Source organism: Chamaea fasciata, unplaced genomic scaffold (genome assembly GCF_029207755.1).
Source record: "Chamaea fasciata isolate MVZ Bird 193981 ecotype frontalis unplaced genomic scaffold, bChaFas1.0.hap1 SCAF_20, whole genome shotgun sequence".
NCBI lineage: Eukaryota > Metazoa > Chordata > Aves > Passeriformes > Sylviidae > Chamaea > Chamaea fasciata.
Genome location: NW_027094105.1, coordinates 8,722,552 through 8,733,542, shown reverse-complemented (window position 1 = coordinate 8,733,542; position 10,991 = coordinate 8,722,552). Strand labels below are relative to the sequence as shown.

General features: G+C 50.5%; 1 protein-coding gene across 4 annotated transcripts in view; it reads left to right on the top strand.

The window, feature by feature from the left end:
• Positions 1-3,896: 3,896 nt before the first annotated feature.
• Positions 3,897-10,991, top strand: part of GPSM1 (G protein signaling modulator 1) — a 64,525-nt gene continuing 57,430 nt past the window's right edge. For 2 of the 4 annotated variants that reach the window (XM_066200949.1, XM_066200950.1), the window contains exon 1: positions 3,897-4,368. In XM_066200949.1, coding sequence (XP_066057046.1) covers positions 4,265-4,368 — 104 coding nt within the window. In that variant the 5' untranslated portion in view covers positions 3,897-4,264. Of the gene's footprint in view, positions 4,369-4,564; positions 4,698-10,991 lie in introns of those variants that run through there. The other 2 variants (XM_066200946.1, XM_066200947.1) reach the window with 2 other exon arrangements.

Here is a 10,991-nt window from a genome sequence, read left to right as displayed (position 1 = left end):
TGAAGGCTGAAGGAAGCGGATGAGCTCTGTCGCTTTGTTTGCCTCCTCTGAGGCCCAGAGGAGCATTAATGAAAAGGAAATTCAGGGACATCAGAGACACAGGATGTATAAATATGCACAAAGCAAAGGCCAGATCCTCAGGTGCACCCATGAGGGGATGGAATTTGTGAGAATCATTGAGGTCTTGATGTGTGTTTTCAATGCTGCGCCAGCAGAGAGGGGTGGGCAGGAGGGTGGGGAAAGAAAGGTAAGAGCCTGTGTACCTGCCCAGGTTTTGGGAAGGGCTTGAAACCAGCTGTACAGGTCACCAGGAATCTCACCCACCCCCAAACTGGGCAGCCGAGCTCTCCTGAGCCCCTCTGTGCTCAGCAGTTGGGGCTGGTTCAGGAGTGCCTGCACACAGCTGAATTATTCAGAGGAGCTCGTTACTCAGAGCTTTTCCTGAATGTCTGTGCTCCAAGAGGTTTTTTAAAAGAGACAATCACAGTCAGCAAAACAACTCTTCACTCTCAGATGATCCTCTTTATTTCAGGTATGAATAATATTCCTGGCTGTGAGTCTCTATTACAGGTTATCTGCAGATTGTAATAACCTTTTGTGTTTCTACTTTGGAGATGAAATAATGGTTCCTCGCTGAGTCCTTCCCTCTGATCAGAGGAGTTTTGTTGCCTTAGGACCAGACTCAGTGGAAGGAAGGATTATAAAAGCCCTTGAAAACTGTAATTTCTTTCCAGGTCCTGAAAAAAACCAGCTGTGTGGCACAGCAGTTTTATTTAGACCTGTTCAATCTTTCAGCAGCATGGAGGGTTCTGTTCCCCAAGCACAGACATTGAACCTTGTTCTTAATTTGTTGTTTTAACTAAAGGAATAGCTGAGTACTCCTGCTGAAACCCATCCCTGCTCCCTCCCCACTTTCCTGCGTGGCTCTGGGCTGTTCTGAGGAGGATGTTGTTGCAACTCATGTAATTATGCTTTATGAAAACCCCAAAGCCAAGGCAAACGTTCCTGGTTCAGACAGGCCGTGTGTGGCCCCGATTCGCACAGCAGCCCTCAGACCCTCCAGGGGCATTTTTATTATTCCCTTTTTATTTCACAAAGCCAATTCCTCTCTTACCCATCCTCACACCGCTGTCAGGCTCATTCAAACTCCTGCGCTCACAGCACAGTGACACATTAGAGATCTCCAGCCATCCTTCCTTCCCCAGGAGGGACGGCTAAAGGTTATTTTGTTATCTCCACTTTAGAAACTGGCATGAGGCAGCACCAACAGTGATGTTCCACAGGAAAGCAGCCCTGGCCAAGGCCGCATCTCCTGCACACAAAGGAAGCTTCATCCACTGGTGGATTTTATTTTTAATAAGGTGCAAACTTCCTCTAAGATAAGTTTATCCCCATGTAAATTCGCGGCTGTGGAATCTGATGGCAGTCACTACAAGGTTTGTTCAGTTTTGCTGTGTGGTTCTTTTTTTTTTAGGCTGGTTTAAACCCAGAACTTCCTTGCAGGCTGTGTTTGGAGGGATTTAGAAAACGGAATGCAGGACAATAGCAAGGTGCTTTTGGAACCTGCCAGCTTGAAAAAATAAAGACAGTGCTAAGTCTGGTGATTAATCACAGCTGTTGCTAGAAAGAGACGACAATTACAGTGCCAGTTCTGTAGTGATTTCAGCTGGGCTCTGCCAGTTTTGGAGCCTGAACTGCAGTGCTCTTTTTGCACACAAACCCCAGCAGAGGCCCCCAGCAATCCATTCCACGAGCTGCAGGAGAGCTGCCGTGCTAATTAAGAGAAATCTTTGCGTTTTGGAGGGAGTGCCTGGCTCTGGTGTGTCTGGATGATGAAGACATGGAGGCAGCCGAGGGATGTTTCTATGTCCTGGTAATTTTTAAATGATTGGCAAAATTTACTGTTGACTTCTGCCTCGCTGTCTTCCCTCGGGTTTTCTGTGCCTTCCTGCTCTCAAGGCTGTCTCTTCCAAGTGGAAGGAAATATGGCAATACTTGGAGCTCTTTCATCTCGTGTTGTGATGGCTTTGGGTACCAATTTAAAAGAGAAATGTTAAAAATTGCCCAAGAAGTCATAGAGGATCCTGCAATCCTATTGCTTAGAGCTGTGATTCTGCCTGTTCGTAAGCGAAGGGGTAGAGACACTCAGGAACTGGGAGGAGCAAGACTTTGAGCTTTAAGACTGCAGAAAGAAAAGATGTTGGAGGTGCAGGGGTGAGTAAGGTCAAAGGAAAATGAACCCTGCATTGCCTTTGCTGGATTCTGGCCCGGTTGTGTTGTACCCTGCCCTGTTCTTCAGGATCCACTCATCCTTTTTTCCATTCTGCAGCAGCCCTTTCAACGCCTAAAGATTCCAGCTCCACTTCTTGATCTTATCTGCACCGAACAAATCAATTCTCATACCTTTCTCTGGTAGGTCACACTTGTCACATTCATCTGGAGCCTCTCTAATTGCTCCAGGTCCTTCCCAACACATGGCACAACGTGTATGCAGTTCACCAGAGGAAGTAGTGGCATTTCTGAACTGCTGGGGTTTCTTTCCCTCTGTGCTCTTACAATTTCCCTGTTTCATTGCAGCTGAGCAATGGATCTGAGCAGTGGCTGAGGTCCAAGTCCTTGCAGGGAGCTTCTTGGCATGACCACGTAGGGTTAACCAAACCCAACCCACAGCGAAGTAATCGAATTATTTCATCTAATGAATTCAAATCTATTGTGACCTATTTGCCACTTGTACGAGAAGAAAGAGAAGCTGAGTTTGTCAGATGATAAATTATCCATTGCAAATTCATGAGTTTGAGGGCCAGAGGGGACCATTATGCTCATCTCAGCCTGACCTCCTGCACAACCCAGGCCCTGGAATCTGACCGAGTGATTCCTGTGTCATTAACGTGGGGGTGACCCTCCTGCGCAGAGCTCTGTGGAACACCATGGATCTGGCTGGAACCCAAACTGGAAGCTGGCCTCCTCCCTCCTTTCCCCTGCTCTCCTTTCCAGCATTGTTTCTCTGAAGGGCAATTCCTCTGTCTTCCCACACTTGCTGCATGCCAGCCCAGCTCTGGGGCCCAGCTCAGCTCGGCATCCTCAGTGCCTGGGGCTGAGGAAGGGCTGCAGCAGCAGCAGCAGCAGCACAGGCTGGGCTTCATCTTTTGCACTCGTATCCTTGTCTGGAAGAGGGGGAGGCATGGACAAACACCCCCTCTGAAGTGCCAGAATCACTTAGGGCTGAGCAGTCCCACGTTTCCATGGATTGTGAAAAGCTGCTTTGCACCAGGATGTTTGCCGCTGTCAGTGAAACCACAAACCTGGGTAAAACTGGTTGGTGTGAGGCACAGTGTCCCAGCCTGGTCCTTCCAGTGGGGGTTCTGTGGCTGATTACTCAGGGGAGTTCCTTTTTTTTGGGATAATAAGGCAGCCAGGACAGCACCACACCTCCGTGGGTGAGGAGACAGCTCTCAGCAGGATGTTTTCAGCTTTCTCTGCTGTGCTTTATCTACAGAATTGAGACTATTCCTAAGCTGAGACACAGACACAGGTTTGTTTATGGGGTTTTGTTTTGAATTTAAAAGCCCAATCAATTAGCTCTTGGGAAACAGGCTTTTGTGGTTTGCTAGTGGGGCGTTATTGATGATCTTTTCTGAGCAGGATCTGGGGTTTACTCCTGAGAGGGGTTTTGAGCAGGTCCCCAGGGTGAAAGAAGCAGTAAATAGGCATGGCTCTGGATTCCCACCAACCACAGCGTTCTGTGTGTGCAGAGCAAGCTGCTGGAACCCAGGGAAAGCCACAGGTCAGAGCTGTGCTCATTTAGGGGCGGGCCTGTGATGATAATGACGTTTAATTTGCTGTTGCTGGGTAAGTGGCCCTAACTTTCAGCCAGGTTTCTGCCGAGTGACCAACTCCCTAACTTTTCCAGGAACATCTCAAGCTTTGGAGAACAGAGGGAGCTGAACGCACTGTTTGAAGATGAGCTGCATCCTTCTCTAGGTGTGGAAAAAAGTATTTAAGGCCCCAGGTTTCAACAGGACAGAGTTAACTGAAAGAAGCTGCTGTGGGCTGGAAGGAAAACCCCTTTTCCTGGGGGATTCCTCGCTACCAAAGGGAGCAGCCAGACTTTGCTCTGTGGCTGTGGCACAGCCCTGCTGACCCAGAACGGCAAAGACAACCCTGCCAGGTCCTGCCTGGTGCCAGCTGCTCGACCTGGCTGCCTCCAGGTGCAAACACTTTCGAAGACAAAAGGGCTTTGACCAAGCCAAAACCGAGACTCGTTATGTCTTTCGACAGCTCCACCCGGGCAGAAATCAGCGATGCTGCTCCGCTCTCCCCGGGCGATAAGGTGCAGGTGTGGTGCCCGCACCTCTCTGCGTGTCCCAGGTGAGCGAGGAGGCACTACCGGGGATGTCTGTCGCCGTGGGGATGTCCCCGGAGAGACTCGGCGGCTCTGCCACCCGAGGGATGCCGTGCCCGGGGCTGCGCTGCCCGTCCCGCGGCGGGACCCGCCGTGCCGGGCGGGAGGGAGGGAGGCAAGGCCGGGTGACATCAGCCGGAGAGGAGGGGCCTTGCCCGCGAGTTTCTTTGCTCGGTGCATCACTTCCCGGCGCTGCCATAGTCCGCTGCCCGCTCCCCGCCGCGGGGCCGGCGCCCATGGCGAGCCCGCCCGGCGGGGACAGCCCCGGCTCGGCCGCACGACGCTTCTACTGCAGGTGAGCGGGGCCGGGGTGAGCCCGGAGCGGGGCCAGCAGCGAGCCCGCGGAGCCCCGGGGACAGCCCGCTCCTTGGGGACAGCCCGCTCCCCGGGGACAGCCCGGCCCGGAGCCCCGGGAGCGCGGCGGGGGGACGGGAGGAGGGAGCGCTCCGGCACGGGAAGCTGGAGCTGTTGCACGGGTGGGGATCCAGCCCGAGCGGAGTGAGAGGAGCCGGGAAGGACGCGGCGCTCCCTCGCTCCCGCTCGTGGGCGGTGGGAGCTGGCGATGCTCCGGTGGGATTCTTGGCACCGGGCTGGGGCGAGCGGCTCCTCTGTTGAGGAGGGTGATGCTCAGAGCTCCTCGGGGCTGGGCGTTCGCATGGGAGGCTCCTGATGGCACTGCAGAGACTTCGCGTCTCAGCTTTAAAACTGGGCGCTACAGAAATTCACACTAAGATGGGAAGGAAAGAAAAAAAAAATAGCTCCAGGCTGTTTGGCGTTCATGGCAATGCCCATTCTCTTCATTTAGATCAAAACTGGAAAAGACTAAACCCGAAGAGGACTTACTGAGTGACTCTGAGGCCTTACAGCGTGGTTCATGCTGCTCACCGTCGTTGTGTTTTACCTCTCCTCTAGCAGTGGGAAGTGGAGGCGATGCAGTGGCTGGACTAGAGGGCTAAAAAAGCCCAGGAATGCTTGAAGTGTCTGGGATACACTAGCCTTTCTTCAATTCTCTTTGCATGCTCTGCAGTAATTAGCACAGCAGCTAGTGGGTTGTCTGCTTTAATGAGTGTTGGTTCATTAGGGAGGGCAGCAGGTGTTTTTTGGTTGTGTTGTATTGTAGAGCAACTCCAGGGGAAAAGGAGGCAGCAGAGTTAATGTCATTACTCCGGGGGAGCTAGAGCTGGGGAGAAACCTGCTGGATTTTAACCAGACTTGGGCTTCTTCTTTCTTTCTCTTTGTTTTTCTTGGTAACTCTTTGGGGACCAGATTTTGGTCACTTTTGCAAAGGAAATTTTCGCAGGAGGCCGCTTACCAAAAAAGTGTGCCTGCACATGAACACTGCTCCCAGCTGCTGCTGAAGTGAAATGAGAAGCATTTTCCTGTGGCTTATCTGGGTGGTTCTGGCAGGACATGAGGGTTTTACAAGTCCCTGCTGTGCCTTTTAGGCCTTGAAAGCCTGTGCTGGTGGAGCCTCTGTCCCCACTGCTCGGGGTGATAAGTGCTAACTTAGTTTCTTCCTTCACTTTTCTTGCAGTGCAGAAACTTGAGGGTGAATTCGGTGCCTGTGTCTGGCAAAGCCACAGTAACTGGAACTAAAGTGTTAATATGTGGGGTTTTCTTCTTGCCTGGGAGCTTTAATTGAGGTGTAAGAACTGTAGAAGAAACCTGTGCAGGCAGGGAATGGCAGACCCCTGATCTGGGGAGCTGGGGGAGGTATTTTCCTTCTAGGAAACAGGGCTGTGTGAGGAGAAACATGCCAAAAATGAAAGTGTTTATTCATTTTATTGCATCCTTTAGTGGTTCCCTAAATTGAAACCCCTCCTAAACAAAGGCATGTGCTCTGTTGTGCTGGCAGCAAATAATCCGGGTGCTGACTGGGCCAAACATCTCTATTTACAGAGACTGGAGTCAAAACTTTTGCTGCAGCAGTCACACCCCACAAACCAGGGTGTTTCTGTGCAGCTCTGTGTGTCTGCGCATGTGCTCACCTTTCTGATGCCTTTCACAGAATCGTGAAGTTTCAGGGAGGACTTGTTGGAAGTCCAGAGCTTTGAGAGTTGTGACTCTGCAGGGCTGGTGGGGTCAGCTCCTGGTGTTGGGTCCCTGCTGGGGCTTGTTGGAATTGCCCAGTTCTGTGATTGTGCTCCTCAAATTTGAGCTGGCCACGTTCTGGGTGAGCCTGAGTCACTGTTTTACCATCCATGGGCTTTTGGGCTGGTATTAATTCAAGTGCATTAATCCAGCTGTGCGTAACCTCTGAGGACTTGTTGGGCAGAATAGAGAAATTTTGGGGCAGAATTGTGAAATACCTGCTGGCAGCAGGTGTCCTACTCTTCTCCACTGCTGCAGGTGCTCTGACTGGCCTTTTTGGACTGGCTGGCTGATTTTGGAGGTGTAGGAAAAACCAAATCCATCAAATGGTTCCCCTGGACTGTGGAGATGGACAAGTCCGTGCTGGGGACAGGTCCACCATTGTCCAGAGAGCTCCCCTGGATTTGGCCCCTTGCTTTTAAAAGGCCACTCTGGAGATTTCTGGGTGTGGGAGGGAGACATGGACATGTCCTGGGGAAAGCCTCACTGTACTGCACTGACATCGTGGAGATGTTATTGATCCCACACAGAAAGAACATTAGATAATGCTGCAATCAGTCCAGAAATGCATTAATCTGGCCTGAGAACTGAGATAAAAGCACACCTTGCTCCTCCCTTTCCCTTCCCTTGCTCTCTGTTCTCCTGCAGTCTGTTTTCCAAAGCACTCCAGGCTTTTGTGATGTTTACAAACTTTCCTTGATTGTGTCACAAACAGTCCCCATCTCACTCATTAGTGTCACCAGGGCGAGGACCTGACCTGAATGTGCATCGGGCAATTAGAGAGTGCTCTGAGCACCGCAGAGCTCTGAGAGAGGAGGCTCCTTCCTCCTGTTCTGATGGGAAAACTGGGATGGGGAAATTGCTGGCCTTCGGACATGGAAGGCAGCGAGAGAGCGCACAACTCAGCCTGGTGGTGGAGGCAGAGTAAACTGGAGTTTGCAGAGCAAATTGGGGAGAAAATCCACTATTGGGGTGAACCTCTGGGATGGTTCCTGTTTGTTTTGTGTGTACCCAGGGGTAATAATACCATTCAATACTTTGGTATTTTCCCTGGTTCCTGTAGAGTAAACTCACACAACTTTTGAATCTGGACTTTATATAAAGGCTAACAGCTATTTTCTTTCAAGAGGTGGTATTTAATTGTATCTGCCTGAGGTGAAAATTAGCACCAGCAGCAGCGCTGGGTTTGGAAAAGTGCAATCAGCCTCCTCTGTGGGATTGGGAAAGGGCTCAGGTGCGCTCCCAGAAAGCTGGGAATGACCATTTGGTCACTGTTTACTCCACGGATTAAACTTGAAATTGCTTATTACATTTCTGAATGCTGGTTCAGAGGTTTCTGAAAGATTCTGATTTTTCTTTTGTTGGCAGTCTCCACCAGGCAGAAGGATGTGTAAAACAGGGCAAACATTTCTAAAATAGCTGCGCTGCATAATAGCTGGCCTGAGCAAAAATTATATGATAGCTTAGCAGGCAGTGTTGGCTTTGGTGACATCTGTCTTGGGATGTTTTGAATTTCTCACTTGTACTTTCAGCGCTGGTGAGTCATGTGGCCATCCCAAAGTGGAGCCAAGCAGGACATTGAGTGTCCACCTCAGCAGGGAGAGGGATCCTTCTGGGCAGACCTGGGACTTGGTGCTTTGCAGGTTTCCCCGGGATTTTGGGGGTCTTTTTTGGTTCTTCTGTGTTTCACCAGGTGGGATGTGGGGAGAGCAGCTCTGTCTCTGCTCTGCCATGGGACAGGGCTGTGCTTTGTGCCTGGCACAGAGTGATCCTGCTTTACCTCCACCCTGCAGGTGCTGCTGCCATCCCAACACTTCTTGTCCTCGGGGCGTTAATCGGGCTCCGTGCACACGGAAATGGAGCTGAGGTGGTGCTCTGCCTTCTCCCTGTGCTGACTTGCACTTCACTGATACAGGTTCTGCTGGTTGTGCCTCTCCTGGGGTGAGAGCAGTCCCTCGGGATGCTTTATCCCCAGATCCTGAGCCTTGTACGGGGTGTCTGTGCCAAGCAGACAAGGAAGAGAACGTTGTGCCTTGGCCACGTGTGTTTGTGGTTATTTGAAGTTTGTCTCCGAGTCAGCTGAAGTCAGATCAGTTTGTGACTCGACCGTGGCCTGAGGACACCCCTCAAAGCCAGATTCCTGTGAGATAAATGTTAATAATCACACCAGAGCCAGGTCTGGAAGCAGCTGTGACCCTTCCCAGCTGGAATGCTGGCTGTGAGGAGAGAGCTGTGCTGCCCAGGGCTCCATGCCCAGTTACTCAGGTGCCTTTTGCTGTCTGTTGCATTGATCAAATTGGTTGCTTCTCTCCTGGAAAAGTGTCCCCAGGAGCTCATGGCCAGCAGGAGAGGAGGAACACTGGAAAGAGTTCCTGTAAGCAGGAGACTTGTGTTTGGTGACTGGGTGCAGAAATTTTGTTCACTCCACGAGTGGTGGGTCCTGTTCTGCCTCCAGGTCCTGTCAGAACTCTGTCATGAGCTGCTTATGCCACAGGAAAATCCTGTGTGTGATTAACTTCTGTTTTCCTGGAGGCTGTGGCCAATTAGGGATCTGCTGCCCCTTATTTTCAAAGTTAGGGGAAGCAGTGCCTGTTACACCAGAGGATGAAAACGTGTTTTGGAAGCTGAGAAATTGATTTGTTATAGAAGAGTGATTTTTAAAATCCTTTTTGCCTCTTCCTCTCTTGAGCCAAATGCAGCTGGACCATGACCAGTCTGGTGATTGGGGACAGGAACAGGCTGCACAGCTCCCTTGGCATTCCCCTCCTCCAGCTCAGTGTCCCAGACATTGGATTTTTTTTTCCTCATCTGTTACATAAACCACAGGGGAAAGCCTCGCCTTGGTGCTGCCTTGAGGATGAGCAAAGCCACAGCCAGAAGCGAAAAGGCTTAAAATTGGGATTGCTGGTAAAATTTGGGGAATCAACTTCTCACTGATCCAGGCCTCAGGCTTGCAAGGAGCATCTGTGGGAGGCAGAGGGGAAGGGATTTTTTAATGGGCTGGCAGTGGTAGAACGGCTTAGTTTGTTAAAGGAATTTCATCAGGATGGAAGATTCTGCCTGGATTCAACCCTTTGGGAGTGTGTGTTAAAGCAGGAGGTCTCCAGGTGTGCTCTGAGGGGTGACATTCCCCTCTCTGCTTGGAGCTGGGGCAGGGCAGGGGTAGAACGGGGGGCCCTGCAGGACCTGCTGCCACCTGCCCTGAGGTGGGTCTGGGGTGAGCCTGGCCTGTGTCCTGAATCCAGGGGCTTCCTAGATGTGGCTCCCTTCATCTGTGTCCCCAGGACACGACTTTGTCACTGCTCTCTGTAGTTTGAGCTCTCCACAGAGCAGATGCTGCTCTGTCTCAAGCCTCATCTCCCCAGCTCTCATGTTCCTGTTTTCCCCTCTCCAGCAGATCAGACTTTCTGTCACTGGAGAACACAAACTGTATTTTTGTTTGTGGTATGTTGATTTCTTGCTGTCTCATGTTTTTTGCGCTTGAGGTGGTGTCCAAACTCGCTTGAAGAACAGGTTTGAACTCTCTCAGGTCTCACACTGCAAGAAGCCACAAGCAGCAACTTTCTGAAAGGGGGGGAGATGGATTTTACTTAACTCTTGATGCTGCTCTGCTTGATGAGTAATTTTATCTCCAGGTTGCTCTCAGGTGGATCTGGTGCTGTGTCCCATCCCAGCCCTGCTCTCTGTGCTCCTTTGATCAGCCAACCCAGCTTCCAGAATTCCAATTCCCTGTTATAAAATCCTTTGCCAACCAAAGCCATGAAACCCAAATTCCTCCTGGTCTGAGTATCCCAACCACAAAGTGGGACTGTTGAATTCTGGGCCTGGGCTATTTATATTGTCAGTGGGAAAGCTTTTCATTGACCGAGCTGCTCCCTCCCTAAAGATACCTTTAATTAAATGTTATTTGACAGATCTGACTTTCTAATTGGCTTAGATTTAACTGGTATAAATGGGATTTTTTTTTCCACTGAAAGCTGAAGAAAGCAGGAATAATTTTGTTGGAAGGCTATTTGCATTCAGAGTCATGTCCATCTGTTGTTTAATGTAATAAGCTGATAGAATGGGGGGGGAGAGAAAAACAAAAAAAAAAGCCAAAAATCCCCCCACAACCAGAAAATCAACATCCCTGCCAGTGCTTGGTGAGGAGAAGGTGAAAGGGACACGGCTGCCTCAGCTTTGGAGCTCTCTAAACAATGCCCAGCAATGTTATGCAACTGCCTAGGGAAGGAAGTGAAAAATTATCATTACAGTGCAGTTTCAAGGGCAATATTAAATGAGCAATTTGCAGCACAGCTCTGCACTTAAGTGACTTAACTCACTTCTCCTGAGATAAAATTAACAGGGCTGGTTAAGGACAATAGCCATGACCTCTGTTCCCTTCAGGAGAGGGGCAGAGAGGATCTTCTTAGAACTGAATCTGAGGCATGGGACTGACTGAGAGGCTTCAAAGTGGGCAGCCAAGCCCAAACCAGTGTAATGGCCTGATCCTGGAAGT